This window comes from Camelina sativa, chromosome 8 (assembly GCF_000633955.1).
Source record: "Camelina sativa cultivar DH55 chromosome 8, Cs, whole genome shotgun sequence".
NCBI classification, from domain to species: Eukaryota; Viridiplantae; Streptophyta; class Magnoliopsida; order Brassicales; family Brassicaceae; genus Camelina; species Camelina sativa.
In genome coordinates, this window is record NC_025692.1 from 21,540,324 (window position 1) to 21,562,429 (window position 22,106).

The 22,106-nt window shown below is 32.0% G+C and overlaps 3 protein-coding genes across 3 annotated transcripts; 2 read left to right on the plus strand and 1 right to left on the minus strand.

The window, feature by feature from the left end:
* On the minus strand, nt 577–2,184 carry LOC104707814. Its single transcript, XM_010424247.2, has 3 exons — nt 1,854–2,184; nt 1,021–1,162; nt 577–841 (listed from the first exon to the last, which is right to left on the minus strand). The coding sequence occupies exons 1-3, from the start codon at nt 2,123–2,125 to the stop codon at nt 758–760; spliced, it is 498 nt and encodes a 165-aa protein (XP_010422549.1). The 5' UTR covers nt 2,126–2,184; the 3' UTR covers nt 577–757.
* Nucleotides 2,327–3,894, plus strand: LOC104707815 (NKAP family protein-like). Its single transcript, XM_010424248.2, has one exon. It carries the CDS (start codon nt 2,400–2,402, stop codon nt 3,696–3,698), a length of 1,299 nt encoding a protein of 432 aa, XP_010422550.1. The 5' UTR covers nt 2,327–2,399; the 3' UTR covers nt 3,699–3,894.
* LOC104707818 lies at nt 14,804–17,204 on the plus strand. The gene is made up of 3 exons (XM_010424249.2): nt 14,804–15,010; nt 15,160–16,847; nt 16,931–17,204. The coding sequence occupies exon 2, from the start codon at nt 15,309–15,311 to the stop codon at nt 15,939–15,941; it is 633 nt and encodes a 210-aa protein (XP_010422551.1). The 5' UTR covers nt 14,804–15,010; nt 15,160–15,308; the 3' UTR covers nt 15,942–16,847; nt 16,931–17,204.

The window sequence follows — 22,106 nt, forward strand, 5'->3', positions numbered from 1 at the left end:
CTAGCCGATGTGGGATATTGTGCTTAGTTCTATGATTTCCATAAATTTAAAATTTTTCTTTTTCTAAAAAATTCTGTAAATTTAAAAAATGTTAATGAATGACATGTCAAATCATGATAGGTTGTTTAAAATAATTTTTAATATAGAAAATTCTGGAAATTGTATAAAATGTTAATAAGTGATATGTCAAATTTCTATTGGTTGTTTAAAATCATATGTGGACGGCCTTAGGAGCTTATAATTCCTACTTTTTATTAGTATAGATTAAAAATGTTAACTTTAATCCATGAAGAAGTGAATTAAATTACGATTTTACGATGAAATAGATAGTTAAATGTGATTATCAAACTGCATGTCTAACAATGAAATTTATTTTAGTTGGAAAAATTATCAAAATTTAATATATATCATTTTAAGAAAAATCATTGAAAAGTATTAGTAATTTTTTATGTTTGATTTTATAAATTTGAACACATGTATTTTTGCTTACTTCGAATTTTTTTCTTCGGTTTAGATGATTTATGTACTTCGAATTCCAATTATGTTTGATGTCACTTTTCAGTATAGTTGGTTTGGTTTTCGGTTTAAACAATCTCGGTTCAATTCGATTTTTATAATGCCCACTACATTCATATCCCAAACAGCTGTGTGAGCTTGTGACTGAAGCGAGCTCAAACCCATAGATGACTGTTATTATACAAGAGGGAAATATGTATGCAAGAAACGAATGTTATTTAGAGGATTGGGGAAGCTCCTACTACGAAGTCTTGTTTTTGCCGTATATATCTTCAAAGCCATCAGATACTCTTTTCCTTCTTTCAGCAATCATTTCTGAATACGACTGAAACAACCAAAGAACACAAAACCGTCAAGAGTAAAGCTTGTTTCCCTAAGATTATAGAAATTAGCATCGTGTGAAGATATTATAACAAGATATTTACTTTCTTTCACTCAGACTATAGTCATTAACAGATTTTAGTAACTAGACTAAAAAGGAAAGTTCAACAGATTCATTCACACCTTTGGGTAGCTATAAAGGAAAATGTACCACCAAGCGCCAATTAAACCAACAGCAAGCGATGAAACGACGACCGAATGTAGTATTAGCCAGCTACATGCCACTATTGATACACCTGTTAGCATTATCGTCCATGGCTGACACCTGAGAAACAAAGCCAAGGCATATTCAAAACCCTATCTCAAGAAAAGGAAGAACCCTAGGCCCTGAAAAACGTCTAAAGTTCTTGTTTGCAAATACACACTAGATCAAATAGATATCCAAACCTTTAGTTGCTAAGGTTTTGAATCTCTTCTTAACCCAATTGCGATTACATAACCTATACTTTGGTTCTCCACTATCTTCCTAACCCAAAGATTCAAACTTTTGTCTTTACTAGCTTCCAAAACAGAGTGAAGAACCACAACACAAATCATGAAATTGGAATTTGGTAAGACTTGTTCTAAGTAGCATCATTCTTAACCCAATTGCGATTACATAACCTATACTTTGGTTCTTCACTATCTTCCTAACCCAAAGATTCAAACTTTTGTCTTTACTAGCTTCCAAAACAGAGTGAAGAACCACAACACAAATCATGCAATTGGAATTTGGTAAGACTTGTTCTAAGTAGCATCAATCAATTAATTCAGCTTCATTCAAAAAAGGTTCTTGGGTAGGCATAATTTGCTAACCAAAATTAAGGATTGGTCCACTTAGAACTTTAGAAATGACCTTAAGACTCTATGAACAAACTCTATCTAAGCTCTAAACACATGTTTAGAACCAACACAATCTTAACACCAAATCCAAACTAGTTGAAATAAATTGAACTGGGGACTTGATTGAGACTTACCAAGAGGGTTTAGTGTCCCAAACGGAGTCGTATTCTAGAGATAGATTGTCTAAGAGACCTTCCATGTCATCAACTACGCCACTTTCATTGACGAATCTCGAATCCTTGGGCTCTCTCCGATTCCCACCCAAACTTCTAATTTTCGTGCTAATCCTTATTGGTTTGAGATTGAATGAATGAAGTTTCGTTCGGTAGCTGAGTTTTGTAAGACGAGTCTGAGTCTGAGGCCGAAACGGTGGCAGACCCACGGCGGTGATGGAGAGACTTGCCATCTGAAGACGACGGATAAGGATAAAGGACTCAATTGACTCTAATTAAAATGTGTGGGTGCTTTGTATAATAACTAAACAAATAACTGTATATGTTCTTTTCAGTGGTGAATCATTTATATTGGGCTTATTTGTTAATGGCCCAATAAGTAAAAAAAGGCTTGTATATAATGTGCCATGTGGACTCGAAGCCCTAAATTTTTTCAACACAATCTGATAAGATTTTTGTTTTCATCGTCGTCGTCGGAGCGACGGAGTGAATTAGGGATTAGAGAGAATGACGATGAACTCGCTACCGAGGAGATTTGGGAAGAATCAAGGCTATTTGGATCGAGACTATCGAAACGGAAGGAGATCTGATTCAGAATCCGATGAAGAGATGAAAGGATTGAGTCACGAGGAATATAGGAGGCATAAGCGGCTCAAGATGAGGAAATCAGCCAAGTTCTGCTTTTGGGAGAACACACCGAGTCCACCTAGAGATCCGAACGAGGATTCCGATGATAACGCCGACGAGGTTTTGGACAGGAACGGCGGCGAGAAGGACGATAAAGAGAAAGGGAAAGATAGGAAAGGTAAATCTGAATCTGAATCTGGGAAGTCGGATTCGGAATCTGAATCTGATGGTTTGAGATCTAGGAAGAGGAAGGGGAAGAGCTCTAGGTCTAAGCGTAGTAGGCGTAGGAGATCTTATGATAGTGATAGTGAATCTGAAGGGAGTGAGAGTGATTCGGAAGAGGAAGATAGGAGGAGAAGACGGAGGAAGAGCTCTAAGAAGAAGAAAAGTAGAAGCAGTCGTAGTAGTAGGAAAAAGCGAAGTCATAGGAAGAAGAGGAGATACAGTGACTCTGATGAGAGCAGTGATGAAGATAGTAAAGCGGAGGAATCTGATATTAGTGCTTCGTCTTCTGGGGAGGAAGAGTCCAAGTCAAAGAGCAAGAGGAGGAAGAAATCTTCGGGTTCTAGCTCTAAACGAAGCAAGGAAAAGGTAACAAAGTCAGAGACTGAAAGCGATGGTACTGAGGATGATACAAAGATGCAAGTAGAAGAAACGGTGAAGAATACTGAAGTTGAACTTGATGAAGAGGAGTTGAAGAAGTTCAAAGAGATGATTGAATTGAAGAAGAAATCTTCAGCTCCTGATGAAGAAGAGGAAGACGCTGATGTTGGTCCTATGCCATTACCTAAAGCTGAAGGTCACATCAGTTATGGTGGTGCTTTAAGACCTGGTGAAGGAGATGCCATAGCACAATATGTTCAGCAAGGTAAACGTATCCCACGTAGAGGAGAAGTGGGTCTTAACGCTGAAGAGATTCAGAAGTTTGAGGATCTTGGTTATGTGATGAGTGGAAGTAGGCATCAAAGGATGAATGCTATCCGTATTAGAAAGGAAAACCAGGTTTACAGTGCCGAAGACAAACGGGCATTGGCCATGTTTAACTACGAGGAGAAGGCGAAGCGCGAGGCTAAGGTTATGTCTGATCTGCAGCGGCTTGTGCAGCGCCATATGGGAGAAGAGTTGGGACCTAATCATGACCCTTTTGGTGCTACAAAGACTGATGGAGCTGATGATTGATGATTTTGCTTTGCTTCATGCTGCTACTTGTGTGGGTAATCACTCATCTTATGCTTTTATATTGTAGACTGTTCCTTATTTGCATCCATACATACTGTTGTTTGCTACTTGCCCGGTAATGTGCTTCATAGTTTATGCTTTAATCTGCTATGTATTGCGTTTTGTGTTAAAAGGTTAAAGATTCTGACTTTAGGGATATGCAACTGTTCTTAGGTCCGATGATTGTATTTAAAGGGCATTCACTAAGTTCTAAGACTGTAGAAACAATCAATTATTTAGGATATCACTTAATATGATTCACAGATTATGCGTTTGTCCCTGTATCAAACAAGTCTTCTTTGATGGGCTTGTTGATTGTAGTCAGCATGGGATCATCAGCCTACTGAATTTACTTACAGAAGATAAATACTTCAGGAGCCGCCCAACACAGAGAGAGATCTTTTATATTTTTCGTTAGCAGTATAATTCATTTTTTAAAAAGTATATATTTTACACGCCATTGCAATTATATATATAAAAAAAAGAGAAAAAATCCTAATCACTAGATCTCGGTGACCACCTTTTTCTACTTCTAAACTCTCATACTCATAGTCATAGACTAATCTATGAATTAAACTCGAAGATACACTAGTTTTCACTAGGCATATCAATTAGGGCTAAAGCCCGCGGGCTGGCCTGGTCCTAAAAAACGGGTTTTTCGAGTTCAGCCCATTTGGGCAATAGGGTTTTTCGGGTTTGGGCTATAAGTCCAAATCTATTTGTACTTTTTTCTTAAAATTTTGTTTGATTGCAATATTTGATTAATATTTATTGTAAATAAAATTATAAACTCTAATCCTAGTTTTTATATTTACTTAATTACCATACTTAATACTTTTATAATTTTTAACTATGATGTTTTATATGAATTATATATTGGTTTATTTGGTTAAAGTATTGAAATTTTATTTAGTTTTAAATTTTTCTATTAAATTAAGTTGGTTGTAGTGAATATAGATGAGTTATTAAATTTTTGATTGATTTGTTTTATAGTACACCTTCAAACACTACTTTTTAAGGCTTATAAGTTTGAAAGATCGGTATGATAAGCCCGAAAAAGTTCGAAAAGCCCTGTAACTCTGTTATGGCCGGATTCGGGCTTTGAAATATAGGTTTGGAAATATTTCGGGTCGGGCCGAGTTCAAACATATACGGGCTTTACGGGTTTCGGGCCGGGCCAGTCCGATTGACACCCCTAGTTTTCACTTTTCACCCTAACACAAACTTGAAAAATTCCCTTATGTAGAGCGTAAGACCAAGATATGGGCCAATACTTTACAAGCCCATCCGATATTTTATAAGCCCATAAAAACTAAGCCCAGTTTCGTTTTAATTTTGTAACGGTCAAATTAAGAGCATGTAAAGACAGAGGTTGCGATGTGGTGTTAAAAAAAAAAAAAAAGGTTGCGATTCAAATCTATCTTTCGCTAGCGATTTTCGCAATTGCGATTCTCTTTCGTCGATCTCTTCTCTAGAGTGATTCGGGAAGATCTTCGTCGTCTCTACAAGGTTTTGTTTTTTTTTTTGTTTTTTTTCAGCTTCAGATGAATTTGATTTAGGGTTCTTCTTGATTTTGCATAACGAAACCTCTCTTTTGTGTTTTTTTCTTCAGTTTTGGGGTTTGGTAGTTTTGTAATTGTATTTTTTTGCTTAGATTTCGATCGAGCCCTTTTAAAAAATTAAAACTTTGATTTGGTTTTTCGTTAAGCAAAATCCAAAAGCCCTCTTTTTTTCGTTATGTTGTTCGTCTTAGGGCTTCTGATTATATTGTTTCTGCAAATCAAAAATCCCTCTTTTGAATTTGAAACCTTATTGTTACAGAGATTCAGATTTTCGAATGATTTTTGTTTTATAAAAGGTTCGTAAATAAATAAATAAAAAAAAACCTCTTTTAAACTCTTGATTTCAATCTTAGGGTTTTGAATTTCAAAACTTGTATTTCTTAAGAAGATTGTTTCTTTCTTCTTGTTCTCGGTGTTAGTTTGTTTTGTTTTAAAGTTTTGATGTTTTCTTCAAAAATCCCAAAGGAAAGGGACTACACATTACATATGATTGTGTTTGTCTGGTTTCTAACTTGGGTACATTGTCCGCGTCCGTAAGAACAAAAAAAAGGCTTGTCAATTACTATCTCTACTGTCTTGCTGTGGCTGGGAAAGCTTGACAGAAACTTCAATCTCTGCAAAAAAGATCAGTCTTTGATAAGGCTTGGACTATGACTTGTCCTGAGAAAAATTCAATATCTCTGCTATAAATTTATATGGAGTTATAAATTCAATATTTCTGCTAATTTTGATGGAGAGTAAAAGTCCTTTGGACAATGATGATATCTAAGAAAATTCAATTCTCTGCTTATACAATGATTCAATGTTCTGCAAAATTTTATGGAGAGGAAAAGATACAGTCTGCAAGTAATGGCTTGACCTCAGATGCATGCTCAGTTGTAACATTCAATATCTCTGCTATGGAGGATACTTCAATCTCTGCTCTTTATTATTACGGCTTGGACAATGATGTCCTGAGAAATTCAATTATCTGCTGAAACTATTATATCATTCAATATCTCTGCTATAGAAAAACTTCAGTCTCTGCTAAGTTCAGACTTGTACAGTGATGTCTGGAGAAATTCAATGTTCTGCTTAAACAGAAAATTCAATGTTCTGCTAACTAATTATGGAGAGAAAAAAAAAAAAAAAAGTTCTTTCATAGGAGTTGTGGTTGCTGGGGCTGGGGCAGCTTAATAACAGAAGCTAGATGTTCTTGGGGCAGAGATATTGCGTCTGTAAGTAAAAGCCTTTCAATACAATATCCCAAGATTGGAGACATTAGCTTCAATCTCTGCTAAGATCAGCTTATTAAGGCTTTGGACAATGATGTCCTGAGAAATTCAATTCTCTGCTTAAATTGTATGGAGTACAATTCAATATTCTGCAAAGTTGATGGAGAGTAAAGTCCTTTTAAGGCTTGTTTTAATGCCTTTGTAAGATTGGAGAGCTCTGTCCGATCAAAGATATTGTGCTGAAGCTGGCAGCATCTTTAAAATTCAATACAATCTGCTATAAAAAAAACTTCAGTTTCTGCTAAGTTCAGACTTGTACAGTGTTGTCTGGAGAAATTCCATTATCTGCTTAAACTATAAAATTCAGTGTTCTGCTAACTGATGGAGATAAAATATCATATTCAATGTTCTGCTAACTGGTGGAGACAACATAATCAGATAACATGAATTTTAAGGCTGGTTTTGCTGGGGCTAGGGACAACATGATTCACATTCAATATTCTCTTTTGATCAGGTAAGTGTCTCTTCCCTTCCCTCTTTTATAATACGGTATAATATATTCCCTTGATTTGATCTTTAGTTTGATCATATAATCTTTTATAACTGTTATGAGTTATTACTAATCTGTACTTTTAGCTTCAGAATCCCAAGAAAAAAGAAGAAGACTTTTGTTTCTCAGGTACACCCGTTGTATATTGCTTTTTGATACTCAATATCATTAATTAGCGGTACCAAACTTGTAAGAGTAAGACATAAAACAAAAAGCTCATTTAGGGGCACTTACAACTTGCAATCCCCTGAAATTTTTCTTCACATATGTCTGTAGTATCATCTGTAGAATCAAATTTTGAAATTTTGTATGTCTTTCTTCACATTGTATATGTCTTTGGCCTAACAAATTTATGACTTTATTTGCAGAAAACATAATATAAATTGGAAATTCAACCCCTTTTCAAGCATGTAAGTATCTGAATCTTTGAATCCAATTATACTTCCAAGTTTTATTTATTTCAAAGACTCGTAATCGTTCATCTGATATGTTTTTCGAATAAGGCATCTTTAGTGGTGATGTTAGTTTTCTCTTTTCAACATTATGGTGTTGCTTCTGTTTTGATTGTTGTAGTAGAGACTGTGTCTGAACCGGCAGCTTTTGATCAGGTAATTTTTTACCCCTTAATCAAAGCTCTAAATTCATATGTTGTTTATGCTGTAGAGAAGGTGAGATCTCATGAGTTTTTCAACATCCTACGGTTTCGTCTTTGTCTTTACTATACTGACTGAATGTTTTATATCAACAACAACATTGAAAAATACTGACTTTGTCACCTAAAACTTGACTTTATACAACAACATTTTGAGGTCTCTACTTACCTATACTACAGTTTAGATATTAACTATACTATATTTTGTTTTTATCATGGGCATGATTGGAGCTTCTGTGGTGCACGTCGTCTTCAACACCCCTCTTTCCAAGTAAGTACATGTATGCACTAATTCGATTCCTAAGTTGTCTTTAGTATTTTTGGTTTTGGAAAAGCAAAGCTTTGGTTTAGTTCTCTTTTAGCTTCCAATTTTATTAGTATTGATTTGCATTTGCATTTGCATTTGTTTAACTTTGTGATAGGTAGCATATATGAGTTCGTTTAAAGTTTGACTATAAGTTTTTTTTGTTTTCTCAGGTGGATTGTTTGCTTTAGGATTAAATCAACTAAGCTGCTCCCACATCTCTAATGCTAACACTGATATAAACATAAAATCAGATGACACGAACACCCACATACACGAAATGTAACCATAAAACACAAACGAAAATTGTGTACCCAGTCTCACACGCTGATACAAAAACACACACGTTTCACGAACAAACAGACACTGAATGTAAACGTAAACGTAACTTTTGTGTACCAAACGCTAACACTAACAAACTTAAATGCAACACAAAATGCAAAAGAAAAAAATAACGTGAACTCAGTTGAAGTTAGTGTTTGTTTAGTAGTAGTAGCATCAGATGGTCGTTTTCTTAATTTTCAACAGACCAAATCCTTGAATAACCGACATTAGTTAAATCCGAGTTGAACCAAACCGAGATAGCTGCAAAACGCATGTGCAAAAGAAATTGCGAACCTCTTCACTTCTCCTTATCATATAATCAGCTTCTCTAACACTCACAAGTTTTCAACTAAATGACGTACTTGTTAAGACCATTTGAATTTTAAATAATGTTTCAAATTTTATCTTTTTATTCATTTTGAAGATGAAAAAAAAAAAGAATTATTCACATGAATTTCCATCTTTAAAATAAAAATTGAACAATATATATCTTTTCATAATTTCTTTTTTACAAACCATATAAATTCCACACCTTTTGCGCATAATCACTCTTAGTACCTGAAGCAAACCTTTACTCCATTTCGGTTTAAGAAATGTCTCTTCGTCCCAAAAGATGATTAACCAGTGGTACAAGAGAGTTAACCTCTTTTTACTACCACTAGCCCTGGGCATTCGGGTACTCGGGTCGGGTTCGGGTAGGACCCGATCAGGTTCGGGTTTTTCGAGTAGAGGAATTTAGGATCTAATAGGGTAAATAGAAAATATCGGTTCGGGTTCGGTTCAGGTCTTACCGGGTTTGGATCGGTTCGGGTCTAAAATTTCAGAACCTATAAATACCCGAAAAAATCGGATATCAATCGGGTTCGGGTATTTTGTACCCGATTACCCAAAATTTTACCCGATTACCCGAAATACCCGGTTTTTTACCCGATTACCCGAAAATTTTAAAACTTAATATTAAGAAAAAAAACTTTAAAAATTTAAGTTTTAAAAGTTTTGGTTAAATTTTTGAATATATAGTTAAACATGTCAATATGATTTTGGTTATTTTGAGTATTTTAATCTAGAAAAAAAATATTTTTAAATTTTAACCTATAGTTTTGAATAACTATGCTATAAAGGAACAAATTATAACTAATATATTATGTATATTATTTTATTTCGAGTATTTCGGGTACCCATTCAGTTCTCGGTTCGGTCCCGGGTTCAGTTCCGGGTTTTCGGGTTTTGGAGATTAGGACCCAGTAGGGTATTTTGCCGATTCCGGGTTTGGATTCAGGTCCATATTTTCGGGTCGGTTTCGGTTTGGATTTTTGGTTCCGGTTTTTTTGCCGAGGCCTAACTACCACTAAGTCACCACCTTTTTGGTTGTTCCATCATATTTGAAAGAAAATTATTCACATCTTCAAAATAAGAAGATAAAATTTTTAGTTACACAAAAAATCCTTCAAATTTTAACAACCTTTATTTATGGTTAAAATACATGGTTCCAAAAGTTTGTGACTCAATACAAAAATGCTAATTTTCACTTTGAAATGTGTTAATTAATCATTTGTAATATAATAAGATATATAATAAATATAATTTATTAATAATCTTTAGTTAGATAAATTATGATGGTACTAAAATATTGCTTAAAATGAAACAAATGGGTCAAAATTATAAATTTGAAAACTTAGATAAATAGTTAACAATTAATAATAAATTAGAGATATAATATACTAAAATATTTGTTTTGAAGTAAAAGCTAAAGCAACCCATTGAAACATTTTTTGCTTCAATTTATCCTTCATTTTGAAGAAAGATTGAAGCCAATTATTGAAATTCCCTTTAAGATATGTATTGGTATTTTTATCTTTGTATATTGTACTATGTTATGAATGTTATATTCCCGAATTCCCAGTTCGGATACAAGAGGGAGCCTACCATGTCACCAACCAGTGGGCCCACCGCTGAGGATCTCGAACATAACAAGAGAGTTCAACTGTCCATGAGTGCTGAATAGTTCGAGCTTGGGGAGAATAACCTGAAGATTTATCCGAAGTGAAAGACTTAATTGAAGAGACTGAAGGTTATGAGGAGTTCACAACTAGGATGTGTTGAGTTCACCATTAGCGAAGCCCAAGGAAGATCCAAAAGAATTCAAACAAGGACGTTACATCATTAATAGCTAGATTAAAACAGTCGCATGAAGGAGGGAATTATTACATTAGTTAGGCAATTAAATGTAAATATTTGAGTATAAATGCATGACCTTGTACACCTAAAATGGGGATCAAAACCCTAAGCAATATGAATATCATACACATTTTTCTCTCTACATTTAGCTTGCATTTCTACACTATTTCTATATGTATTTTTGTTTTGTACTTTTGTTCTTGAAAATTTATCCCACGATATACAAATAAACAAATACTAGGGTGTGTAATTCCAACATCCACATCTCCATAAATTAATAAACACTATAAAATAATAAATTTAGTTGGTCACAAGTTAGGCCAATATAAAATTTAACAGTTGTCGATAAGATAATAAGATGATTATTTTGGAATGTGTATATATATATCGTCTCATTCATATCATAAATTAATAATCATATAAATTTTACATATATAAAAATTATATATATATATATATATATATATATCTAGAAGTTGATACATTAATGTATTCTTTTTTTTTAATGAATTTTCTCCAACACTTTACCTCTATGAAATAATTGTTTGTTGTATTTTCAAACTATAATGTTGTGTCTACTATGTAGAATTTCATGAAAATGACAATTTGTTTTTTTTTTAATTCTCAGTTTCTAAATATGTATCATTTTGTTTTGGTAGTTGCTATTATATTACAACTAGGGGTGTCAAAATGGATCCAAATTAATTGATCAACTCAAACCAAACCAATCCAAAAATTTATTGAGTTGATAATTTGAGTATTAATGGGTTCAGGAGTCAAATTCGTTTATGGGCCTAATGGATTAGGTTGAAATAGATTGGATTAAAATGAGTTTTATATTGACTAAAACCAAACCAAACACACTTGAATTGATTTTGAATACCAAATTTGTTAGACTTCGGAATACATGGGTATGAAGTGATTGTTAGATTTCTTGTTGTATTCATCTGTGTTGTTAGATCGATTTAAGTTGTGGGTTTTCCTAAAGCCATCAATTATAAATTTTAATTAATATATCATGTGTATAGGTGAATTCATCTATAGTCTTTATAATTTTTGGTCAGATTTTTCTTTTCTAAATATTAAAATTTGAATTCCAAATCTTCTAAATTTATAATATCCAAAAGCCTAGTCTTATTTTTGTAAAATTATCCCAATTTATATTTTTCAAGATTTTTGAAAATTTGAAAATATCTCTATATGAATAAAAAAATATTCATTTATACTATGAAATAATATATATTACTTTATAAATTAATACAAAATTTATGTCTCAATATTATTAATTTATAGGAGTTTTACTATATACTTAATTGGTCACAAAGAAAAGGAATAAACTACACTTAGAAGTTAGAACAAAATGACATTTTATGAATTCATTAATTGCCAGGAGCTTCAAATACATCCGACTAATTGTTAATTTTATATTAACAACGGAAAGTGTACAAAATCTGTATATAGTAATATGGAAAAAAATAAAAAGTACATGTCAAAGAGCTGTTAAGGTAAGATGGTCTTGGTAAAACGTAATTTTTAGAAAAGTATATACTTTATTTTTTTGTACCTCTTGTAAGGTTTGTGTATATCTTTAGTTTCTCTTATATTATTGTAGTACATTGGCATTTAGTTATTCCATTTGGTTTTATCGATTCTGTGAGATATGCAATATGGTGGACTAAAATTAGTTTGTCTAGTTTCACTTAAGGTTATCAAGTTAAAAATCAAAAATACATATTTGCTGTTTTTATTATTTCAATATTTTGGTCAGTATATATATGTTTATTCAGTTTGGTTTAGGTTGCATTTGATTTTGGTAGCAACAATAGATGAATGAAGGAGTAGCAAAACCAATTATAATTTTGATCATAAATGAAATATTACAAGGTTTAACATATATATATCATGTTAAATCATAAATGAAACAAAAAAGTATATTATTGGAGCGTTTTTTGCTTCAACCTTCTCTTTCACCCTTACAATGGGTTATCGACCAGTGGTGGACCTACATGTATGAAAAGGGTACACTCAGAGATTTTGGCTTTGTATGTTTTCTTTATCCCATAAACAAGGCTGATTAAGAATTAAGTAATATAATCTTTCTTTTCCAAGGAAACCCAGTGCATGTGAGGAGACCTAGTGACTATAACCAATGTCTAGCTGCAACCCTTGGTCCGAGCCAGCCTGGTCCATATCTAAAATTAGATGTTGTTGGTCGGACTCCAACATCTTCAAGTATGCTTAAGGGTAATGACTGTATTTTTGTTGGGAACCTTCCAAGATACATTACCAACGCACATCTTCGGGAGTTATTGGAAACCTTTGGAGTACTTCAGTTCATTTATCTTGAACTTCGCGACAATAAAGAACTTCCTTACAAAAAAGACCTTTGTGCCTATTGTGTTTACCAAGATGTGAAAGTTACAGATATTGTCTTTAATGCTCTAGATGGTTTCACAAGAGAAGAGCACAAATTTTCGGTGAGTCATCTAAAGGAGAGCGATTTTAAGGAATTGATGTTCTAGGTTTTTTTTGAGTAAATTAAAAAATTGAATAAGTTGACTATTTTGATCTTAGAGCATCTCTAATGGTACTCTATTTTTGCCTCTATACTCTATTATAGAGTAATTTTTACTCCAATGGTACTATATTTTCACCATCATAATAGGGATTGCTATTTTTTTCTCTATTTATAGAGGAACTCTATTTTTTCCTCTATAAATAGAGGTGAACTATTTTATTTGCAAAGTAGTCATCTTAATCTTTAACTTCTTTTATTTATGACCAAAATAAATAAAATAAGTATTTTTAAGAACTAATAATATAAATTTAAGTATAAAAATTTATTCTAAAATATTGAGACTACTATTTGCAAAAGAGAATTTTACGAAAGTGTTACAAAATTTAAAGTAAAATCGATTAGTTTGCAATTTTTAAAAATAAAAAGTATTAATTGTAAAATAAAAATAGAATCTATTGGGAATATTCTTTTATAGAGAAAACTATTGGAGCAAAATTCAAAAAGTAGAGAAAATCATTGGAGATGGTCTCACAAACAATATTAATTTAAAAGTGACTGATGAGATATTATTAAACGTGAGGTTAAAATTGAGATTTTTTTACAAAACTTGCATTGATAAGTGTAAACGACAAGTATTGTAAAATACAAAATAAACTTAGAACAACAATTAAATCAATATGGAGGGAGTATAATTTATGAGCCAATCTACCTTTTAAATCTTTAACTTTCAAGAGCTTTACAAACCCCAAACATGAATGTTATGCGCATTTAGAAGATCTAGAAGTGTGGGGAATTCCAAAGCGTCGTAGCTTCTTGAGGTTGAAGTTGAATAAACACTGAAACACTTTTTCCAAGAGGGATTTAAACGTTTTCGTAATTAATACTCCCTCCGTAATCACCTTCTAAAAAAAAGTCTGAAGAATAAAAGCAGTAGCATCATAAATGAAATATCACCGATTATATATATATATATATATTATCGTCACCACTGTCATCATTATTCTATTTTTGGAACTGTGAAACAAACAAGTGCTGTGTCTGTATGTATATATATTATTGGGGGATCTCTATAATTGTGAAGTACTGCAATAATTTCTGAATTTGCAGGCAGATCATATATATTTATATATAGTTGAGAAAATAACCTCTATTCAATCATTTCAATTATTGTTTATATGATTCCACATTTGTGGAACTATACAATGTCTGAATCTTTTTCTTCATTAAGTGCCATACATTGGTGGTACATATCTTCATTAGAAGACCCTACCAAAGTACCTGGTCCATACATAATCTCTAATTATTCGTTTTTCTAAATTAATAAAACTCATTTATATTTAAAGAAGCAAATTGATCATTGATGATCGTGCTTGGATTTAGAAGTAAATGAGAAAGAAAACGACATCCATTGTTTCAAATATAGTGAATAAATTGTATTTATTTTTAATCATAAACTTTATAAATTACATTACACAACGGTTATGAATTTTTTTTTATTTTTTTTTTAAAGTGACGTAAGAGGGTCCTCTTCTCATGCATGAATAATGAAATTAAATTAATGAGGAAGACGCTTAAGTTAAGTTTGACGACCCAATGCCTTTAATACCCGAATTTACTTTTGTTTATAATAATTAATTAATTACTTTGATCGAGTAAAAGACGAAAAGGACAACATGCTCAATCGATACTATCAAGGGTAATTTGGTCATTTCAAGTAAACAGAATCATGAAGTAACTGTACCTGCCTACTCACTTAAAAAGACAACTGCTCTCTCCTCCGTCTCTCTCTCTCTCTTTCTTCTTCTCTATCATCAAACCTCATTTCTCAGATCCGTAGGATCTTCGTTTCCATGGAGGCTTAAAAACCCTAGTAGAAAGAAGATACTCTCTTTTAACACATCTTTGATTCGCAAAGTGAAGAACAAACCAATCTTCGCGATTCGTCTTCATCAAAAGGACCTCTTTTTCAAGGTGAATTTCTCAATGGAAGCTATCTTTTTTTTTTTTCAGGATCTGATCTTTTGATTTCGCTTTCCTTCTTCGTATGTGGTGATGATTTACTTTTGTTTCCCCCATTTTTGTGGCTTGAAATGAAACTGTTTTTTTATTTTTTTCTTCAGCTTTTCGAAACGAGCTGGGGTTTCGGATTTTGTGTTCTTTCAGATACGCTTTTATCGAGATTCGGTTGAGAAACGAGTGTGTTCTTGCGACTAGTTGTTGTGGTAGTGAAAGCTTCTTACTTTTGACAGTGTGTGATTTTAATCTCGAAATGGAAACGCTTATTGTAGCAGTGGAACATAGGGATCAGTATTATGGGAAGAGATCTCTTGTTCATCATGATCGTTTTAGATCAGCTCCTTCCAAAACTTTCAGGCAAATCAATTGCAGAACTTTTCATTCTGGTGTTGGTTTGCTTCCAAGGCCAAAGAGAACTTCTTCTTCTACACCTTTAGCTAAAGGAGCTGCTCTTCCTCAAGTTCACTCTCCTCGTTCTCCCAAGTCTGTTTTGCCGGTTTTTAATCATCCTTTGGTTGACAGCGGTAGAAGAACTAGTCCCATTCCAATTGCTGCTAACTGCAGAGGTCCTCAGATCCGTAGGTGTGCTAGTGAATTTGTTGACAAAAGGAGAAGCCTTTCTTACTCTGAGCTTTGGGCTGGACCTACTTACTCCAACTCTCCCCCGCCTGCTTCTGTGCCCATTCCTAAGTTTTCTCTCCAACAAAAGAGGACGGTATCTTTGACCTTTCCTGCTCCTGACTCTGCTGTTGATATCCGTGAAGTTGCTAAGTCTGCGCCGGTTTCTCCAACCTCATCTGGTGACAATCCTTTTCGTAGTACTGTCTCTGCCACTATGACACTGCGTCGCATGCTCAATCTTGAGCTTGATGCTGCTGATGAATGAAGATAAGGAGCCTTTTTAGGGGAACGGGGTTAGTTTTAGTTTTATGCACATCGAAATAAGGTGTTAGTCACCAAGCTGGTTTGAGTTTGTTTCTTAGATTTCAATAGCAATGGTAAAGGAACACGTAAGCAGTCCTGACTCAGAGTTGGTCAGCAGTTACTACTGGATCTCCTATGCAGATGGGGTGTTATTAATGGTGGAATAGCTGGTTATAGTGGGTAGAAAACATTCAGGAAGCAGATTGATATCACGTAAAAGAGAAGACTTGATTCTTGGTGTAGCATATAGGATGGCCAAAAATTTACCAGTCTCTAACATATATACTGGGTGAATGCTAAGTTCATGTGGTGATGCTTGAACATTAGTGTTTCCTCTTTGCCCTTTGTATAGTTTCTTCTTAGAGTCGTCTTTTTTTTTCCCTTTGGCTTCTTTTCTTAAGTGGGTTAGATAGCATCTAGCTAGCCTGTATATGCAGTAGAGCCTTTGATCATACTGGGTTTCTGTTTCATTCTTCCAAGTTTCGTCTTTTCAGGTTCTTAGTTTGTGACCTTTGTCCTGTATCTCCCTCTCTGTCCATATCTTTTTCTTTTTAGCTCTCTTTTTAAGTCCACTTCTCTTCCTTCTAATTCACTTCGATCCAGCCTTACAAGATGTAAATCTAACTACTCTCCTGCTAAGTGATCTTCCTCTTCGCCTCATTTCCTGTTTTTTTGAAAAGGAAAAAGGGAAGAGCAAGTTTTACTGACCCTCTTAGACTATCTCTGCTGGTAAAGATTCATCCAGATTCAAGCCATTTCAGTCTCACTTTTAATCCACTTCTCGTGAAGAAAATATATTCCTTATGTTCTTACCTAGAACACCTCTGTCTAGTTGAAGTTTCGTGATCCTGCCTAATCTGCTCACCAGGTAAAATCTGAAGCTCTCTTTAGCTCTTCTAATTAAGAAAATCTGAATGTGTAATTTATACAAGTTTTTGACAATTGTAACAGGGACCTGGAGAAGCTGCTGCTCTGCTTTTGATTCTGCTTCTTGGTTGCTTTGTCACTCTACTATCTTTGGGTTGTTTTGTTAGATAAGGAGACAAGTATAGTCTCTGTGTGTGGAACTGTTGTGTGAAGGTTTCCACAAACGTATGTTTCTTCTTATCTTTTGTAGTTTGTGTCAAGAGTTGTAGAGACGTCTTGCTATCTTGCTTTGGAGTTTTAATGTTGAAGGATATGTATCCCTGGTTCCCTTACTTACTCTACTACTATCATTCTCTTCTATGCCTCTATGGTTTCTTTATTGCATAATGACATTTGGTGAAGGAATAACTAACTAGCGTATATCTGAAACTCAAATAGCTGGAAGTTTTTAGCTAAAATGGCCCGTTATGGGCCCATTGGACTACCTTTACTTTTTTAGTAGGATTTGCTGGACATCGTATTACTACTACCACACATCATGTCATCATCTCGTGAAAATGATCTTTCTATTTATTTATTTCCCCTAAACGTTAAAAAAGACAAAATTTCAACACTTTAATTATGGAGGTAGGCAGGCAGCTATGGTTACTATTTGAGACAATGTCAAGAAAGATTAAAAATAGACGTTTGGTTGGGAGTAAGCCTGGGCATAAAAATTGTATCCGAATACCCAACCCGTAACCCGACCCGAAAAACTAGGTTCGGGTTGGGTATGGATTTGCCTATAAAACTCTATTGGGTTCTATTTTCTAATATTCGTGGGTTCGGGTTAGGGTCGGATAATACCCGATAGCCGTTTGGGTATCCATTAAACCCGAACATATAAACATATTTATAATATTTATTATTAATATAATGCAATTACCCCAAAATTATGATTATAATTTTGAATATTTCATTTAGTTTTATACCTAAATATCAAAAATAATCAAAATATCTAAAATATTTTGTTAAGTAAGTCAAAATTTAACTAAATTTATTTAAATTTAATTATATTTTTTTGGGTATCCGGTAGTTCGGGTACTAATCGGGTTTTAAAATTTGTAACCCAAACCGACCCGAACCCGATAGTACCCAAACCGAACCGAACCCATATATCTAAAAATACTCAATGGGTTCTATTTTTTAAACCCGTTTACCCGAACCCGAATGGATAATACCCGAACCCGAATGGGTTACCCGAATGCCCAGCTCTAGTTGGGACCACCAAGTATAGAGAGACTAGAGAGAGAGGTTGCTGAAGAAGATGAATTATTTAGTGAGAGTTGTAAATGGTTTGGTAGTTAATTGAGTTTTCATGATGGTTCATTATTACGATTGGGCCCAACAACAACAACAAGAAGAAAAGAAAAACTTTGTTGGCATTTTCTTGTTCGTATTTAAAAGTACAACGTCTGGATACCGACAGTTTGATTTTGATATGTTAAAAGGGCACATTTTTCTTTTGTTTCATACTTAATTCCGAATTAGCTTAAACCTATAGTATTATTATTAATCAAGAACTAGTTCTTTTTCTTTATTTTTTGGTGGATAATTAATTTACTCAAAAAATATACAAAGGAAACTTTCGCAATCATGATTTAATAATCTAAGAGTTTTTTTAAAGCTAATACTTAAATCTTTATAATATAATAATCCACACCTTATGTGACTTTTCTTTCCTCTTTTTTCTTTTGGTAAATGAATCAAGGCTTAGTTGATAACATGTGCAAGTGCAAAAGATTAAAGGTTTATAGATATTGCTAGTATTGTTTTTTATGTTTCACAATTAATATCGTTTAGACATGTTTGACACCAATTAAAAAATATACAAGCGATTCTATTACTATATCCCTAGGTGAAAGAAAAAAAAAACAAGTTGACCCTTGTTATCATTATGTTCTTGGTAAAGTACTAAGTATAATCTTTGTTTATCTTTTTTCCCATATAAACAGTTTTAAATTGTCTTCTTACAAATTATTCCATAAAATTAATCTTAATAAGCTTAGAAATTAGTAATGGTACAGAAAACTTGATTATCTTTATTCATCAATCAAATTACTTAACTCAAACAAAGATTGATGTATATTTCCTGTATGTATCTTAATGCGCATGGGTGAGATGTGACTACGTGGATGAATATTATTGGGTGAAGTACCTGGGACCCAAAGTTCAGCTATGAAAAATACGCCTCTCTGTTCCTTTTTCTGATTCTCTCCCTTTTTATACTATAAAGAAGAAAAAAAAAGAAGAGGAAACCAAACATGTAGTAATAATTAATTTATGAATATTAATCTGTAGCCTTCAATAACAGATTAATTAAATATGTACCCTTGATAATTTAAAATTTAAGTATTTCGAAAAGAGAAGAAAAACTCAAACCAAAAATCTTTTTTTTTTCGTTTAATTAATTACAAAAATATCAATTTTTTTGTTATTTGAGTATGTCGATGACCTTCTTTATTTCAACAATAGAAACACTGTTCATTCAAGATCAACAACACTGTTCACAGAATGATATAAATAATATTATATCCGAAAACTTTACATCTTATATGTTAGATGCATGTTTTTTTATAACAATGTGAATTATTGTTTTTATTATTAATGTATATAGCAGTTCAATGAAACGGATTAGTCTTTTCCTTACATAATTAACGTGATAACAATTATAATAACATGTTATATAGAATGATAACATGCTAACATATTATATATCTAAACTAGAATTGGACCGTGCTAGAGCACCGATTAACATTTCTTTATTTATTTTGTAATTTTTATTTAAAGTGTTATATATATGATTGTTTTATTTGTGTTTAAATTTTTTTTGCTTAAACACTATGTTATGAGATCATATGTTGAATATAACTTATGAAAATAACATCTATTTTGTAAGATCTATTCTAGTAGATCTACATTTTGACCCGCGGTACACTGCAGTTTAAGTTATTTGATAAAAATATTAATTTCTGTTTGTTAATTTTATTTAATTTGTTTAGTTTTTAAAATTATATATTGTATTTTGATTGTTAATTATATTATTTTGTTACAATATTAATTAATCGATTTAATTAGATACGTCTATTAATAATATTTATATTGTTAACAAAATAATGAGATGATAGTTTATCCATGTAGCACCGAATTAATGACATTTTAAATTTCTATTAATATCTACTCAAACACGCCTAGCCATATAACTCGTCGTGTGATATTTTAATTCGTTGTACACCGCATAAAAAACTTCATAAAAATCTAAATATATTTTTAAAATTCAAAATATTTTAATAAAGTTTCTTTTTTTTAGAAATTGAACTACTTATAATATTTGAACTTCTTATAAAGTTTAAATATTATTAATATCTTAAAAATTTATAAAAATGAAATGTTTTAATAATTGAAATATTAATAATCTTTAAAGTTTTTAAAAAGTTCACAAAATAATGAGATGAAATTTTACCCTTATAGCACTGAATTAATGACATTTTAATTTTCTATTAATATCATCTCAAACATGTCCTGCCATATAACCCGTCATGTGATATTTTAATTCGTATATATTATTAAAATTTTAAAATGTTTGAATAAATTTTATTAGTTTAGAAATTGAAATACTTATAATATTTAAAATTTTTATAAAGTTTAAATATTATTCATATCTTAAACATTTTATAAAAAGATAAATGTTTTAATAATTGAAATATTAATAATCATTAAAAAATTTAAAAAGTTACACATTTGAATTTTTAAAGTTATTAAAAGTTGAAATTCTTTAAAATAAAAAATCACAATAAACTGCATAAATTTTTTAATTTTAGTGTCTGATAAATCAAGGTTTCTGTTTATTCGTATTCAGAATCATTTTGGTCTCTTTTTTATTAATATAACTTTGAATCTTTGTCTAGTTTTCTTAGGTGATGTAGGGCATTTTGTATATTTTTTTTATTCATCAGTTGAGCAATATACGTCTGTTTTAAAAAAATTTAATTACATCATATGCAGAAAAAATCATAAATTTTATTAACCAAATATATTAGATAAAAAATTAAAATAATTTAAATATCAAATAAAATAAATTCGAAAGAAGAATCACATATTTTTGTTTTAATTAGGTTGAGAGATTTCCTTATCTTTTAAATGTTACCTATAATTGATTTATATGTTACTATAATTAACTAAATATATATTATCCTTACTTACCAAAAATCAGACTAACCCGTATATTATGATACACCTATGTCACAAGTTTATAATCAAAAAATCATAAATATATCTATTATATAGTCTACAAAAAAATATCGTATACTTCCGTTTTATTATATATCTAAATAATATTGTATAAATATGGTAATTAATATATTCAATAAATGGATATTATTGATATTATCATGTAAGTATGTAACTTATACAATATATGCTAATATCTATCGTATCAAATCATGTATTATACGATTTGCATAAGCTAACCTACATATTAATATGTTTATCTACACTAATAATGATTACTGGTAACTCATATATTTATATATTTAGTTGGAATGATAATTTAGCTATCACTCCAAAGATATAACTTATATGTTAGCAATTTAAATAGATTGCTAAGTAAATTGGTACCCATAGAACTAAATCAACCCTAGAAGAATGTGACAATGGTTTTTGGCTTTTTGCCATCAACGATTCCCATTCCCCCATCTTAATCAATAAACCGCTTCACGAGATCATGACTTATTTGATGATGGTGAATTGGTGATGAATAGATAAGAAAAACATTTTAAAAAAAGAATAAAATGTGTATGAGGTGTAGTTGTCTTATATTCATGTATCAAATAGTACTTAGGAGTTAAAACATTTTACTCTTCGTTATATTCAATAAACAAGTTGAAATAATAGTATTGAAACAATGTATCATTGATTGTAATATATTTGCAAAAGATTAAACTTCAAATTAATTAAATTAATAGAGTTTGAATTACTAAAATTTGAACCAAGTATTATAGTTTTTAACATGGTGTGTTAAGAGTATAAAATGGAGTTTGAATACTAGTATCATGCGCTGTTTTAAAAATCCCCTCCTAGCACTGATTACGCTCCGCAAAATCGGTAAGCTCACCCTCTCCGCCTCGATTAATGACTAATCTTCGCCTAGCATCGATTATCTAATCATATCTATCTAATTTGATTATAATCCGTCTAATCTGACTATTTTCCGCTTAATTTT

Coding starts and splice junctions, on each gene's coding strand:
- LOC104707814 (XM_010424247.2), bottom strand. CDS start 2,125: ATGGCAAGTCTCTCCATCACCGCCGTGGGTCTGCCACCGTTTCGGCCT. Junction 1,163..1,853: donor TGGGACACTAAACCCTCTTG/GTAAGTCTCAAT, acceptor TTTGTTTCTCAG/GTGTCAGCCATGGACGATAA. Junction 842..1,020: donor TCCTTTATAGCTACCCAAAG/GTGTGAATGAAT, acceptor TGGTTGTTTCAG/TCGTATTCAGAAATGATTGC.
- LOC104707815 (XM_010424248.2), top strand. CDS start 2,400: ATGACGATGAACTCGCTACCGAGGAGATTTGGGAAGAATCAAGGCTAT.
- LOC104707818 (XM_010424249.2), top strand. CDS start 15,309: ATGGAAACGCTTATTGTAGCAGTGGAACATAGGGATCAGTATTATGGG.